The following is a 17488-nucleotide window of genomic DNA, read 5'->3' on the forward strand; positions in this document are numbered from 1 at the left end:
TTTAATTATTAACCTGTGTAAAAAAAAATGTGGATTAGTGAAAATTACAATTATGTTATAAAACTGAAATCCATTACAAATAAAAAGAGGAAAACTTAAGCTGCCATCTTCATGGTTCATTAGGCAAATCTGTTTTACTTGATTCATTTTTACTAATTTTATTTAATTTTACCTGCGTAATTTTATTGTTTCAATGTGCGTACCTAAAATTCTCACATGTATTTTGTTTCTCAGTTCATCATATGCAGCAAATTAATTTAAAGAATATGTATAATGAACAGCATGCTTTCATTTTTTTCATTTTTTTCATTTTTTAGGTATCTTAAATGTAAATAATAATGCCTTTTTTTTTTTCTTTTTTTTTTTTTATTCTTTTTTCTTAACCTCTCCTGACTAGAGGCTATTAATGCTTAGATGTTCGGGACAAATGTAGGAGCATCAGTCTGTTTTGGTTAACCCAAAACTCTTTTTCTAATGCATTTTGCAACCTATTATTTATTATTATTATTATTATTATTATTATTCCACCCCGACATTTAGGGCTATATTTAAAAAGCAGGGAATCTGTCATTCCCTTAAACATTCCCTGGTGGGGCTCTTCAGGTCCATGTGTTTCAATGGCAGTAATTAATTCCCACAAGAGAATGTTTGAGTGAATGTCAGTTTTATAAATAGAGCCCTTAAATGGTCACAGCCCATCATCAGCTTCCGTCTCATTGCCTCGCTCTGTTCATGGCACAATGACAGCCAACGGCTTGTTTCTAAGTAAAACTTTGCAAACCATGTGAGGGGCTTTAATACTGATCGCATGTGGTCATGAAATAGAGGTTACAAATGACAGACAGATACAAACAATGACACAAGAGGATGGGAGGACGCTCCCCAGAAGAGCTTACAATCTAAGAAGAGGGGGAAGTAGTACACAATAAGAGGGGGGAGGGTATTTAATAATGGATCCTCCCCTTTGTTGCCCTGTGATGTATGGCATAGAACCCTGACTGTGGGCCCTATGCTGTTACACTACTTTTAGGCTTGTGTTAAAGTGTCTTTCAATGAGAATAAGAAAATGAAGCATTTTAAGGTGGTAAAACATTTTTAGGATTATTTTTATTAAAATGGTCTAATATAACATCCATTAACAAAAAAAAAAACAAAAAAACACTTTTGGCAGTAAATTATCATTTTATAATAACTTGAGGCTAATGCTGCTTTGCTACTGCCTCATTTTTTATTGTCCTCCTTATCCTTTTCTTCCAAATACAAATCACATCTACCACAAACCAAGTAGATATTGGTCAGGGAGCTGATGGGAGTAAAGTGAAATACTGGTTGTTGCTGGAGGAAGAGGAGATGGAAATCAATGATTATAGTGTATAATAGAAAGAACTATTTAGACGTCCCTATTTATTGTACAGTGCTGCGTAATATGTCAGCACTATATAAATACAGTTTAATAATAATATCAATAATTGCCATAATAAAGTAAAAAAACGATGTAAAAAATAGGAAACACAAAATTACTTTAAAAGCTGAGCTTACACATACAAACCACAAATGAATGCAGTTACTTATTTAAAAATGTGTTGTATGCAAACACAAACCATGAACTTTTCCTATTAGTCTATTAACATTATACGCAATATACTTAATTAGAATTGCATAAAAAAGCCCTTGATTTTGTCTGAAATTCAGAGCCGTCCTGTGTTCCCTGCAAACTTCTTATGAAGTTAAATTATTGATACAAATATATATATATATATATATATATATATATATATATATATATATATATAATGTGTGTGTGTAACATATTATATTAAATGTAAATTATTTTTTTTTTATGAATTTCACACTTGGCTCCAATACTTTTCTAGATCTGAATGGTCTTCCTCGTCCTATTCGGCTTTGTTCCTACTTTCTGCTCATTTAAATGAGCACTCAAAATCCATCTTTTCAAACTTGCCTGCCCACCTTCTTTTGTCTCTTAAACCATCACTACTTCCCACCACTACATATCTCCCATCCTATTGTTTGATGCCTTCCCCCATCTTCTAGATTGTAAGCTCTTTGGGGCAGGGTCTTCTCCTCCTGTATCACTGTCTATCTGTCAGTCATTTCTAACCCCTATTTAATGTACAGCGCTGCGTAATATGTTGGCGCTATATAAATCCTGTTAAACAATAAAATATATTCCCTGTTGAATCAGCTGTGATTCAGAGCTAATAAAACACATTGCCCCAGAACAAAATATCTTGCCACTATTTATTTTCTTAGTTTATACATCTATTTTTTTTATCAGTTTACAAATTTGAAAATAAAGCTGTAAACCTCTAGATTGAAGAGTTAGTGTTACACATTCTCTTTTTATATTTTTGTAAAGAACCTTCCAGTCCAGTCTGCTAAGAACCTTTTATATAATAAATATATTTTTTAAAATTTTCTTTCTGTTACATTTACGCTTTTATTTTTTTTTTTAGCTAATTTAGAAATGTCCTAATTGGGCTGTTTTTGCTGAGTCCTTTTTTTTCTTCTGTGGTTATGTGAGAGAAATCTGATTACTTCACATTGAGTTGTTAATGTTTTCAGACTACGTTCATGACAGCTGCCAAAAAATCGAGTCGGCATTTGTAGAGATTTGTTTTCAAAAGGAAATGTCAGAAAAGATTTTTACGTCTAATTGACTGTACATGTTCTGTTATAAAGCCGTCATTGTGTGACGCCAATTAACGCTTTCTTTATACACTTAAGAAAAGCTAATTTCAGATCTGAACCCTTAAGTGCATTTTCATAAACCTATATAAATAATATATCCATTGCTAAATATGTGGAATAACATTTGTGTTATGTTCCATGAGAACTCTATAGAATGGGGTTCGTTCACCTAGAGCTGCACTCCTCCATTAGGTCTTAGCTATAATTTTAGGTATTCTGTCGGAATGCTGAAAATGTCTGCACGTGAAGATAAACTCCAGGCAAGGGGCTACCTACAATTCCGGTACAGATATGGGACATGTTTTACCTTTCAAGTACCTTGTAATTTTATACAGCAAGTTCTGCAATCCATCCACCTCCACTAGACCGCTCGGCCAGATTCTCAACCATCATTGCAGCAGTGGTAGTGATCAAAACACAACCCCACAATAAAAGAGAAGCAGCAGACTGATAAGGTCATTGTTCTACTCACTACTCTTCCTATCAGCTTTATTCACAAACACATGTGCACTGCAGCTAAAGCCTATTGGCTGTGAATACTTCTGTACAGGTCATTGCAGTAACCTGTTCCTGAGACAAATCAATGTAATATTTTTATAACCGATACATGCTTAAACTATAGTAATCTATTTATTTAATTAATGTTTAAATATGGGTCACTTGTGTTGTGAGATAAATAAATTAAAAGGCATTTAATATACTGTGTGCTAAAGCATTATTATTTTAAAGGATGGTTATGAATATTGTTAAATGTTATGAATGATTAATGTGAGTAGTGTAATATATAGTTCTATTACATAATATAATATATAGAAATGATGCACAATTTTTTCCCCTTGGTGCAATTGTAAATAAAAGTAAGAAATAACTGTAAATTGTAAATAAAAGTAAGAAAATGATAATAACATAAAGGCAGTTCATTGGTTCGGTCTGAATATGATGAGACAGCTATGCTAATTAATGAGAGGTCACACACATATATCAAATGAATGAATATATATATATATATATATATATATATATTACCTAATATTTATAAATTTGTATTGCACTGATCAGTATTTTATTACATTATGACCGATCTCCTGTTGTATTTGTACCTGTACACAAGCAGCACCGTCTCCTGTAGATTGTCACACAAAGCACTTGTATGGATGTTGATAAGTTTATCTTTTGGGTATTTGTGTGTCATCTGTCTCTGCCATTTATGTTTCTGCTCAGATTCTGGCCATTAACCGTGGGGAAAATCAGAAAGTCCTGACAGTAAAGGTCACCATTCCTGACAGGGTGAAGGATGCATTCTGTAGGTGGTGTGTGAATGAAAGGTCTGTATACATTCTTACCCAATCCTTTTTTTTTACCCTGCTGCTGAAATGCCTCATCAATGTCCCGGCGCATTATAGAGACATGGCGTTAACACAGTTTAAGCCCTATTAAAGGTTTTTTTCTCTTTTTGAGTTTGACTGATTTTGCTACATGTGTTGTGTGGCATTGCCATACTTGTTAGACAGGAGACAGGTCTCTGCAGCCCAAAGCTATTTTAGTATTCCAGAGCTTTTACTGCAGCAGAACGAGATAAAACTATATTTCTGGAACGTTAAAATGCCATTTTTTTAGATTTAATATTTTAGTTAGAATGTGTTTAATTATTTTAACAGTAATTGTCTTTTCAGGAAAAGATGCTTGCTCTGAAACTTTAGTGTGGAAATCTCTTTTGTACTTATTTACTCCAAATCAACTCAACATAGAGCCCTAATCTCTTTTTCCCATCTAATGACAGGCAGAGGCATGAAGGTCCACCCTGACCAGGGCCACTTCTTTCTATCTACTAGCCAAGAATGTGAGGGAACAGGGGAGTTCTTCCATGGGATGGCTTCCTTCTACATGTGTGCTATCTGAAGTTGGTTGGGCATCATGGAGATTGTATGTTACCTGACTTTTTCTTCCCTGGGGTGGGGAAGAGCATAGAACTTCTGTAGCCAGAATTCTTACTCTTCCAGCTGAAGATTGGCACCAGAAATGTCTACCATAGCTCTTCTTCCATAGTTCTTCTTTTCTGGTCTCCCAGCTGAAGATGAATGAGAACAGGAGAGATCTTTTGTGGCCAATATTGTTCCACAATCCCTCTTACTGAAGGTGAATGGGAACAGAAGATGTCTTCCATGGTCAGGACCCCCCACCCTGTCGCTCAGCTATAATTGTCAGGAGCAAAGAGGGCTTACTGGTCCTGTATTTCATCTGAAAATGGGTGGGGACAGAAGCGTCTTCCATGGCCATGTCTCTTCCTTCTGTCCCCCACCTAGGGATGGACATGAGCAGAAAGATCTTCTTTGGCCAGGCTGCTTCCCCGTGTCTTCCATTTGAAGATGCATGGGAACAGGAGTTATTCTCTATAGCCAAGGCCCCTAATCCATGTCATCCTGCTAATGATGGGCAGAAGCAGATAGTTATTCCTTAATACTACAATTTATTAGATGATCAGATATTGTTTTATTATAGGAAAAACTGAATCCCTAAATACAGAATATTAGGACAGCTCTCCTTACAATAGGAGTAATTTAAATTAACATTTTACTTTTTAACTACAACTTACCATGAACCTGTGCCCGTGCAGGCCCAAGCAACACTCTCTTTAAAGCCCTGCTCAGCAGCTTTTACTTGCCTTTTGTTTGCTTCCTCTCCTGTCTACTCAAAAAATAAAATATAATTAATCTTAATTAATCTAGGAAAAATGTACTATTTTTCTCAAGTATTACTTTCTTTTTTTTTATGGAAGGTGGAGACCAAAGCAGTTTGCAAAACCGGAGTTGATGACAATCCTGCGTAATTCTGTAGAGGATTCCTACAAGCGCCTTATTTACCCTCTTCTCTGCAGGGAGTATCGGTATGCAAATCTCTAAAATGTGAAACTAAATACATCCTGATGTTTTGACATATGAAATGTAAGCCCCAGCGTTTTCTCCTGGCCAACCTTAAGTTCAAACTTCATCGGAAAGTTGACTTTGTCAACTTCCTTTTTTTGGCTGAATTTATTTAGGCCAGCTTCACAGCTATGCCATGCATTAACATGCACTATTGTGTTGTAGTTTCATTTATTTATATTGGCACCCTAAGGAATTAGGACTTTACCCCTCACCGTGTGTTGTGGTTTTCTACTTCAGAACAAGTAAAGAAGAAAGAGTGCTTTATTTATTTATTTATTTTTTTGGTTTATTGGCAAGCCATGCAAACGAATGTCCTGCCATAATGGAACATATACAACGCTCCAAAACTCCAGGGTGTAAATCTACATTCTGATCATAATATAAGTGTTATAACTTGGTAAAAATATTATTGTGTAGCAGCCTCCCAGTTGAAAAAATTCTACTGATTTTTGACAGTTTAACGTGAGCTCCACATACTTTTGTGTTTCCTGCCTAAGGATGTATTTCATAAGATTTTATGACAAGTTTTGGGCTTCTTTATAGGTATTTATTATTAGTTCCTTAAGTTTAGCCAACTAGTCTTATTATTTTTTTATTTTCTTTTTATTTAAGTCCACAATGTGGACATAAATATGTGATAGTTCATAAAATACCAAATCAAATGAAGTAAAGTGCTTTTTGGTCCTAAAGAAGGGCCTCACGTCACTGATACTCCCCCCCCCTAAAGTCGTAAAGCTTAAGACGGGATTGGGTCAATTTGACCGACCTGGCTTAAACCAGGTTGCGGTCTTCTTGGGCTAGCTGTAACCAGCCCACTGAGTACTATATTGGAAGCTCCCTTGAAGGGAGACTCTCATCCAATGACCAACCATAAGGCCATGAAGCCCTCCTTAATACATCAGGGCTAGCCTTGAAGGTCCCAGCACCATAAATTCAAAACGTGCAACAGCAACAAATAACCCTCCAGTGATGAAATATTCAACAAACAAAAAATAATTAAGTTCTCACACACGCATGACACACTGGGCAAAGTTGTGTAAATTGCCCATTAGGACAAAATACAGCCAGCTCTAAATAAAGACGTGTAGACAACAGCATTGTGAATGTGCCTGGCGCACAAAAATATCAGTAGGGTGATAAGTCCCATTGTAATTTTCCTTGCCATTCCCAAGGAGATGAAACATTGCATCTTTGGTGCCCTGGCCAGATCATCAGGTTCTCCATCACTATCAGTGGGATTTGGGTCTATCTGGGTGCTCTTTCTTGAGGAAGTCCCTGTCCTCCTCCAGCTTTCCCTTCCATGGTAGTTGCTCCTGGGTTCATCACCCTTACAGAGCTTCCCTTACAGTATCTTACTACCACCATCTCCGGGTTCAAGAACGACACAGTAATTCCCTCTCCTGAAACACTGCTAAGAACAGAAACTACACTTATCCAAAAAGCTGAGAAGCTGGGTCCTATCATTGCTTTGGCAAGGTTGACATGAGCGTCAACGGATAGGAGCAGATAGGATAGGATACGATAGGATAACTGCCTTTCTGTCTATTTCTCTTTATTTGTAGGCTTTGATACAAATGTCAGCAGATCACTTGGATGAAATGCCATCCAAATTACCACTGTTTGGAGATACTTATAGGCAAAGCCAAGTTGGACTTTTTGTCTGGTGTGTACACAGTGCATGTTACATTAAAATTAGTTTTCTCTGCACTGCTATGAATTGAACCTAAATACCCCACCCTCCCTCAGACACATGTATTTTTTAAAATGAAAAATAAAAAAATTAGCACTTGTATGTTAAAACCATACTAACAAGACGATGTATGAGGACATGCAGCCTGCATGCCAGTGTAATCGTTTATTATTAAGTGACAGGTGGGAAAAAAATCCCAAAGATTGGCAGAATTACTGACCGCATGCTGTGCTTGTTATTTCATTAGATTTCTTTTCCCCGCCTTATAAGACACAGATTATCTTTCACGGCTGAAAATCTTGTTGCACTTGGCACCTTTTAGCATGTTTTTGTAGGATCTTTAAGCAGATAAGATTATGAAGTTTAGAGGGAAATATCTTGGCTTTCAATTCGTCAGATCTTGCCATATTAGTGTCCTTTGCTGTGTCAATAATGGTGTTATGGGATACCGAAGGAATTTTTGCTCCACAACTAATATGCAATTTGCAGCTTTAATGGTTTCTGGCTCAATTATTAAATTGCCCATACCATGGACATACAATATGTTGCATTAGGGCAATATAATTTTGGTCACTTTTAATGAAAGAAGTTTAATGGCTACCATTACTAACATCGTAATAATTCTATTTGCTCGGCTGTCATGTCAATCTTCTGTCTGTCTTTACTATTTTATAGGCCTGTGTACCTGGGCTTTTGTCTTTTTGTAAGAATCTTTTTTTATCCACATACAAGTCATTTGGATTGGAAAAGCAGCTTGATGTGATTTGGGGAGGCATATGCTATAGAAGTCTTATTAATGGGCAAGTTCTAATGGAGAGGTCAGAAGCTGGCTTTTTGGTCCAGTAATTAGTTTAATCTACAGTCAAACCTTCAGCCCAGCCAGACATCATAGGTAGAGACAACAAGACAAACACACACACACACACAGTGGTACCTCGGTATAAGTCCGCTTTGGAATAAGTCCAACTTGAAGTCCTGTTTGGACATGAAAAATTTTGCTTGGTATACAACCTTTGTGCTAGAACTTGTATGGGTCAAAATGAGTCATAACAACACACGCTACCCTTATTAACCTCTCGCGAGACAAAGCCACGACTGCCCATGAGCGTCAGTACGTCAGTTACTACCATTCAGTGAACAACCCGCGCTGTAACTCTCTGTGAATTACAAACCATCTCCTCCTCCTCCCTTCTCAGTGCCATCCTAGTAGGCACTCGACTCTTCTCAGTAAGGTGAAGGGAGGTTAAAATTTCATTTATTTTATCTAATTGTATTGTATTTATGTATTTTAGTATTAAGCAGTGTTTAATTATTTTATACAGCCCCATCAATGTACAATATACCAATACCAATAGGATTTTTTTTTTCATGGGAACGGAGTAATCTTTTTCCTTTTATTTCTTATGGTAAAAATTTGTTTGGTATAAGTCCAAGGATCTGGAATGGATTAAGAACTTATACCAAGGTACCCCTGTATGTATATATATATATATATATATATTTCTGGTGTTATACTTTTGGTATAAAAGAAAAAGTCCAATTATTTATTACTGTATAAAATATATTTTGCATACATGCAAAGGTTTTATGGTCTTTGATTTTGTCTTCTTGCAGGGCCAAATTGACCTCGGATGCAGAGAAGGAATCTATAATGATGTTTGGAAGAAACTTACGCCAGCTTCTCCTTGCAGGACCTGTTAGAGGTCGAACGATAATGGGTGTGGATCCAGGGTATAAGCATGGCTGTAAGCTGGCCATTATTTCAGCCACCAGTAAGTGTCTCCCTATGTTATTCCCTGATTTATTTTTTAACTTTTTAATCATTAGGAATTTTGTTAAGATTAAAAAAAATGGAAACCACAGCTAGAGCTACCCTTTTATTCTTTTAAAGCTCACATTTTATGTTTTCTACTTGCAACATATTTATTATATGGTCCTAATCTTCTCAATTTTGTTTAAAGGGTAAGTGCAGTACGGTTGTAAGTTTAAACCTTGAGATGCATAGTGGGAGCATAGCTTGCTCTGTAGATGGTTTCCCCCAGGCATTTTTGTACAGTCCATTTGTTTGTCGTTAATCTGGCCATTCTGGAATACTCCTGGAGGTCATGCTGGAGCACCCTCCTTCCCACCTCGCATTTTTGATGTGAATAAACTGCCAGTATTCAGAAGTGTTTCTCACCCATTATTCAGACACAACCCTGTTTTGGAGGACAACTTCACTTGTGGTAAAAAAAAAAGCTAAGAGTAAAGAACTTACAGGGCTCAGGAAGTATATTCTTCCTGCCTACCACAATTGATGATCAATGATTGTCAATGATAATCAAGTGTAAACTAATTTTTGGAGGATCACTTGAAATAGAGATTGAGGTAAATTATTTGGTCTGGTTTTACCACAGTTGCTGTTTAGTTGAATAAAAGCATTTATTCAATGGTTACTTACAACCTAGAACCACCCGGTTTTGCCCCTTCCTCCAGGTCCAAATTGCTGGCTCTCTCACTACAGATGTGCAGGATATACCAACATGTTCACAAAACATTTTAGTGCAGCCATTCTCATCCGGGGTTCCTCCAAAGGTTGCTAGGGCTTCCTTAAACTGTGGCTGATTGATAATGCTTTCATAGTTCACAGGCCAGGACCACTTGATAGAGCAAGCTTCATGACTGTAATGATGTTGTAATTGTCTATATACCAGTATAAGTGACATTCTTTCCACTGGCCACCAATGTAAGAGGCTTTTGTGTCCACTGACATTCAATGTTATGGTTTTAGCAGTGGTTCTTTGAGACCTGAAACTTTTTTCAAGGGTTTCTTAGGGGTTAAATAGTTGAGAAAGCTGCTTCTGGGAATTTCACCTAGATAGCAAGAGGTGTAGGTGGTGCTAGACTGCAGAATTTTAAAACATTTAAGAGAAATTCTGGTACTGTTCTTTTGTAATCATTCGGCTAGTCAACAATCAAATTGTTGGTTGGACTATAGTCTCTTGATTTTATGAGCTCTTGGGTCACCTGGTTGCCTCCTCTTGATAAAAACTCCAGTTCAGACATCAGTCTTTAATGAAAGCTTGTTAGACCTGTATTGTACAGAACAGTTTATTATGTATTTATCTATATGTGACATGCATTATTCCTACTATTGTAGTCCATTGATGATGTGCACTCATTTAAGTTTTCTTTTTCAGACCAGATTCTTCATACAGATGTTGTGTATTTGCACACAGGACGTGGAGGCTCGATGAATGATGCAGAAAAAATTAAAAGGCTTCTCCTGAATTTCAAGTAAATTTTATTTTTTGTTGAGTTAGTAGAAAAAGCAAATAGAATCAGTCACAAGGCTTGGTAGAAGACTAATTAGATTATTATTGCAACCATCAGCACATCATCTAATTAGTAAGATTTCATTTCACAGCAATAGGGTCCAATCCAATAGATTAATCCAATAGAATACATTTTGGAAAAGAGACTTTATGCATGGAGTTTGTTTTGCCAGTGTGTTTGTGGGTTTCCTTCAGACTCTGCATTTACCTTGCTATACCAAACACATACTGTTAGGTTTATTGCGCCAATAAAAATTGAACGTAAACTATGTTACAGATATTAGACCATGACTATAGTAGGGACATCAGATGGTGAGCTTTTCTAAGGGTTGGTTTTTGGACATGACTGTGGACACTGTAAAGCACTTCAAAAAAAAAATAAGCACTATATAAATGCATAATATTTAAAAATAGTATATTGCATTGATGACAGGTTCACTTTAATATTTTTTCATAAAATCTTGCATGACTTAACCTTACTATAGGCCTAACTTTTACATATTTCCATCTTTTATATCAGAACTTAGGACCAGATCTCTCATTCAGCCGGTATATTTCATTTGCAGCACTGACAAATAGAAAAGGCAGTAAATTGTCTGAGTACATTGTGTGGCTGATAATTAGAAATAGGTTAATTTGCAGGGCTATACATAAAAGATAGTGCAGTAATAATTACATCTCAGGTAATTACCATGTTTCAGAGCAATACCTATCAAAGACTTTGCTGGAGGGATAATTGGAGTGAGGTTAATTGATCAATTATATGTTAATTGTATTGACATGTAGCTTTCTTAGATGAATCCTGGGTAATTAATTGTGTTTGGCCAGCAAGGTCAGAAAAAAAAGGTCATTTCAGAATGTACTTTTGTGGCTGTTACTTTGTGAAAATGTTTTATAATTTAGCAAAGCCTGGAGGAAGTCCCTCAGAATGGTTGTACATATGAATGCTTTGGCTTTCTGTCTTTCTAAGAGTCCCAAACCACACACATTTGGTCCAAATTTTTGGGGAGTGGTGTGGGAAGTGTGCTCTACAGATTAGGTTATCAGAGAAATCAATCGTGATCTCACATTGAGATCTTTTTTTTTGCTAGATGGTCTTAACATATGAGTGTTTGAGGATGCTCTAAAGCAGTGTTTTTCAACCTTTTATGAGCCACTGCACATTTTTTTACATTGAGAAATCCTGAGGCACACCACAAATCAAAAATGATACAAAATGACACTCTGTAGCTAATTCTCTTGTCTCTAAGAATAAACAAGGAAATTAGGCTACCTACTGCCACCCACTGACATGGAAGAGTATTACATTACTCTGCCAGTCACTACAGCACAGACACTCCACAATGGTAATTGGCAAATTTCCATGGTACACCTGATGATCTCTCACGGCACACTTGTGTGCCACGGCACAGTGGTTGTAAATCACTGCTTTAAAGACATTACATTACATTTTCACCAGAACCGGTGTTTTTTTGGCAAAAGGATTGGAGGACAATCGAATATATGAGCATCTCAATGCTAAGCTCAAAGACAGACGAAATTCAAACAATACAGTTATGTATTTATTTTTGAAAAGTAATTAAATCTGTAGTTAGTGTAAGGATAGATAATCTAACTTTGTATAAGTCACTTGTAATTCTCTATACTACATCAATCAAATAGGGAAAGGTAGAGGCAGCACTTGGAGCCAATCAGTTGTTGTGCATGAACATGTATTGACAGGATACGTATATATGGAATAAAAGTGAATTGGTGTATTTCTTCTCTTTATTGCCCCATCATTGGCTTGGGGCACAGAGGTAACCTAACTGTGCGTTACTGTAGCAGGCAGGTCACTGTGCTCTGTGCTCTAAAAAGGACAGGAAATACAAATGACAAGGGTAGGTTTTAGCCACTTTACCACTTTACTCAAACTGGAAGTAAACCCAAAACAATAAAATCACACTTTAATCCCGCAGATCAGTCTATCTGTTGGGAGGTTTCTTCCTTCAGGTCCCGGTGTTGATCTTTGGCCCAGCACAGAGGAAGATCCAGGCACCGTAATCTTCTCCTCTCTTTTTCTGTGTTCTTCCTGTGTCTTCTCGCTGCTCATGCATGAGATCGGCAATTTTTTTACCTATTGATGAAAGGGCTCTTTCTGGAAAGCATGACGTAGGTAATCCCGTGAGGATCTGCGCTCCCATTCATTTCTGATCACCTAGGCAATTGAGAATTAGGAACACGGTGCTTATAATTTACTTAGTGATCTGAGCACTTTAATGCTCTTTTAGTAATTCTGGTACTTACGAAAATGAGGCAGCCTGTAAATTGCTCTTCTTCGCCATCTTAGCCATGCCAGTTTTTTTTAATCTTCAACTCCCTGTCCAAGGATTTCCAGCACAGTCCTGCACTCTACTCCCTTCCTCTTTGCATTTCCAGCGGACATTGAACCTCCCATCAGCACCCCTATTCACAAGGAGCAAGAGCTCCCATCTACTTTGTTCCATTTGCATGGCATCCTGCTGTTCAAATTAAAGATTTCTTCCACAATGGTGGTGATGCAAATATTAACTAAAGGAGAAAATATGTAGTACATTAGTTGTGTTGCAGTTTTTATTAAAAAAGCAACATCATATAAAGAAGCAGCATACCTGGCATATTTTGTAAGTTGTCTATATCAAAGAAGGTGTGACAGGGAATTGATGAGTAGCTGCAATGTCCCCAGGAATGCAAAGAAGCAGAGGGGCAAATACAAAGTGATTTGAAGATTCCCAGATCCCCAGATTAGTAGGCTGATCAACAAATTTTGTTCAATCCACAGAAAATTGCTCTAAGCACAATTCAATGATTTATGATTGGAGATTAATTTTTGTTGTAGGTGTGCAGAAACTTTGAATCTAATATGTAAACTTTTACACGTTTAAGTCTTTCATGTATAAACTGTTGCCTTAGAATCTAGCATTTGCTGTAAAATATTGCAATAATATTGTTGCCTCTCTCCCCCAGCTGTTATACAATTGCCATCGGGAACGGAACAGCATGCCGAGAAACTGAACGCTACTTTGCTGACTTGATTCAGAAGAAGTTTTTTGCACCTCTCAATGTTGTCTACTGGTAAGAGCTCTTATATTTTCTGTACTTTGTATTGCATTTGGCAAGCTAAAAATAAGATTTTGGGTATTTGAGTTTTTTTCATTTTCTGGTGAACCTCTCTTTATTGTATCTTCCGCTTGTCCAATTAACTGCTAAAAATATTAGAAGCCCCCGTAATAAAGCAGTGACATGGCTGTACATTCATAAAGCTCAGCAATGTGCTTTACAGACGTGCAATATGCTGTGACATCCAATCACTGGGCTATTCATGCATTTTATGGATGGCAGTGAAATGCAGGTTGCTGTTTCTAAGAGGTAATGGTATCCATTCTCCACTATTCATAGGCCTCTAAATTACGAGCTGGGAAGGCTAAGTGGCAGAGAAAAAAAAGCAATTGGCCTGGATTTTCATACATTTACCAGCACCAATAATTTTGTAACAATAACCAAGAGAATAATAGGAGAACTCTGCCTTTAAGACTATTGTCTTATTGAGCTCCAACGGAAGCAGTTTTGGGTATTTTTTTATGTTCTGTTCATATCCTTTGCTTACATATTCTTTGGTTTCTTGATGTTCATGGTATCTTAGTGTTTTTATGTGCAATATTGTTTAATTTGGGTGTTTTCTGAATTGGACATTATTGTTCCCTTGCCATTTTTATCTCACATAAAATATATATATTTGACATTCAGAATTTGGTATTTATAACTGTTATGAAATATGAAGTTTAAATAATCTCTCTTGGTTTAAAGATTTAGGAATGACTACTCCAGGGATTATGGTCCAGTGCCATTCTTTACTTTTGCTAACCAAAGTAGTTTATATTTCTGCTGATTGAACTGCCTGGTGTAACTTTATTAAAAAGGAACTTTTTGAAGTGTTTCATTGTAGGTGGGAGGTAGATACTCCAAAAAGGTGTCGTTTTTCTCCGAAAACTTCACAATGTGATAAGTCTTTGTACCCTGCAGAAACAGATTAACTACCCATGGAGAGTGCAGAACGTACATGTGTCCAGATGGGTTGGCTAATCCACTTAGTAGCTTCACGGGCCGTTTTTGTTTCTGGAACCGGGGAAAGGAACACTTGCTGGAATGGGGAACAGTACATTTAAATTTAACTGCACTACACTTTAAAGTTACCGGTCAGCAAAATAACAAAGGCACTACCCTATGCAGAAAGCTGTATTTTACATATTTATCCATCATCCCGTCACTTATCCAATTGCACAGATGAAAGAAAAGTATGTTTCCATGGTCATTATGGTACCACCCTCTGACCGCTATATCACAATATGTCCTGCGGTGACTTGAATCAGCAGGAGGAACTAAATTACCCAGTGGAAGGCCTTGCTACTTGATCGGGCTATGGTCAGGCATTGATGCCAGGGGCTCTGCAACAAAATAAGGTATATATTAGGCTTCACAGGGTATTGCTTCATTATTTTCTTGACCTTTTAGCCCTGACACTTTAGGCAGGGAGTGTAAATTGCATTCAGATGACCACTAGTGGAAGCATTAACAAATCTGTATCTTAAGTTTGGATAAAATATATCCGGCAAACCAAAGAGGAGGAGCCATAGCCCCCCTGTAGTCCTATAAAAAAAATTGTGCCATGTAACTGAAAAGGACCCCTTAACTACAAAACTATTTTTCTTTTTTATTTCAACCTATTTCAATCTCCTTTCTATTATGTGGTTAATAGAAGCACCTCCATGTGTACATTAAAAAGCAGAGCAAACTCACATTGCTGTGCACCCTGGTTGGAATTAAAAGTCTCTATTGAAGACTTAGCAAGTGTTAACCGTTCTATTTTGCTTTCCTTTCTATAAGCAATGTGATTTACTCAGTGTAAAGCCAGCAAAAACACCCTCAGGAGCTTTCCTCTGCCTACATCGCTCTTTGCCGTGTCGTTATTTATTAATACTGCTCACCGCTAAGTCAGGTCAGGAGGTGGTCACATGTTACAGGAGCCTCACCTCATTGGCCAGTGTTCCTTATGATTGTTTTCTCACTAATCATACCAAAGATTTTGCACATGTTACAGACCATTGTATCTTTTATTGAAATATCCCAGCAAAGCTCCATCCAAGCTGAAAAATTCCTATCGTGATCCTGTTTAAATTTATTCTGCCAGTAATGGTAACACAGTGCCCCAGTGTTCCCTAATGGTTCTAGCAGTGCTGGAATAGACGTGTGGTGTCTGGGAAAAATGCTCTCGTCAGGTCTTTGGGAATTGTCTGCTCAAGACATTTTCGCTATATTCTTAGTTTCTTGTATAAGATACTGGTGCGAGGCTGAACATTCGCACAAAACTGGGAATGCAACCAGAGTGTATTTTGTAATCATCAATACAGCAGAACCTAGATTGAAAAATGGGAATGAGCAACGCTAAGAGCCAATTAAAGAGGAACTATACTCAAAACTCAAAAAACAGAAGAAAAACACACCTTCAATCCCGCAGGGCAGTCTGTTCACTTCGGGGGTGTCCAGCATCGGGTCCCGCGTCGTCTCGCCATCCGTCACGGGGGGGCGACGCTCTGGGCGCCACCATCTTTGTCTTCTCTTTCGGGTTCTTTATCCTAGGTCACCCGACCCAGATGCGAAATCGGGATGAAAATTTTTCTCTTTGAGCAAAGACTCTTTCTGCGTATGCCCGAGATGCTCAGGCATGCGCAGAAGGAGCGCCCAAGAGCCTCCCCGGATGCCCTGAGGTAGGTATCCCGGGGGGCTTTGCGCTCCCATTCATTCTCGACTGCCTAGGCAGCTGAGAATAGGGGGCTGAGCTGCACCTTTTTTTTTTTTTTTACACCTAAAAGAAAAAACAGAATTTTTACCTTACATAAAAGGTTTCTCTACCCTATTATGTAAAATGAAAATTCTGAGTTTAGGCACGCTTTAAGCTTTGCTGACAGGCAACACACCACCAGGAAGAAGGGAGGGAGGGCACAGAGAGAAGAGGGATAACCTCATTGTGTGCTACTGTGCTCTACTCTTTCATTGGGTCTGATTTATTAAAGCTCTCCAAGCTTGGAGAGGATACACTTTCTTTAGTGAAGCAGAGTAATCCAGCACACCTGGAATGGATTTGTTTAAAGTCATTTGCTAGCAAATGTTTTGAATCCTGGACCAGATCCATTACAGGTTTGCTGAATCTTCCAGCTTCACTGAAGAAAGGGTATCCTCTCTAGTCCTGGAGAGCTTAAATAAATCAGGGCCATTGTCTGAGAGCCTCTTTTGCTTATTGTTCTTGATCAAGTTGGTCTGTTTCTTCAATGTAGGACCTTGCTGTTCTGTGTGGTTGGAATATCTGGAGAGCAAAACCGGCTGCACAGAACTGTAAATCCTTTAGCTGATCAATCAGTCCTGGTACATGTATTTCAATTGCATAAAGAAATGACTAGAATGAATATACTGTACATGGGTTTCTTATAGATCTTTGGACCATGGCAGCAGAACCTTATATTAGACCTACAGTGTTCAACCCAGAAACTTTTTTAACCTGGGCGGGCAGAAATTGTAGGTGGGTGGTAGCCCCTGTATTGTGACCGAACTCTTCAGTAACCACCCAAAAACAGCATGGGGTTACTGAAAAGTGCCGGGTTGTGCGCTCAGCTAAAAGAGGCTGGGGAGAACACTGACCCATGCCCATTGGTTGGGTATCACTTTTTCTGTAGCAGTTGTGTTTATTACGTTCTGGAGAATGTGATGGAATTTGCAGACTTTTAGAAACGACCTCCTCTTCACTAAAGTCAGTGTTATCAGCCTGCAAAGTTTCA

The 17488-nt window shown here is 37.7% G+C and overlaps 1 protein-coding gene across 1 annotated transcript in view; it reads left to right on the top strand.

Annotated features, from left to right (window-relative positions):
• Positions 1-17488, top strand: part of SRBD1 (S1 RNA binding domain 1) — a gene marked incomplete in the record, with an annotated part of 105796 nt that overhangs the window by 23977 nt on the left and 64331 nt on the right. Inside the window, 5 exon segments of the mRNA XM_072410288.1 lie at positions 3934-4037; positions 5489-5596; positions 8941-9098; positions 10506-10602; positions 13626-13733. Coding sequence (XP_072266389.1) covers positions 3934-4037; positions 5489-5596; positions 8941-9098; positions 10506-10602; positions 13626-13733 — 575 coding nt within the window.

This window comes from Pyxicephalus adspersus, chromosome 4, assembly GCF_032062135.1.
Source record: "Pyxicephalus adspersus chromosome 4, UCB_Pads_2.0, whole genome shotgun sequence".
Lineage (NCBI taxonomy): Eukaryota > Metazoa > Chordata > Amphibia > Anura > Pyxicephalidae > Pyxicephalus > Pyxicephalus adspersus.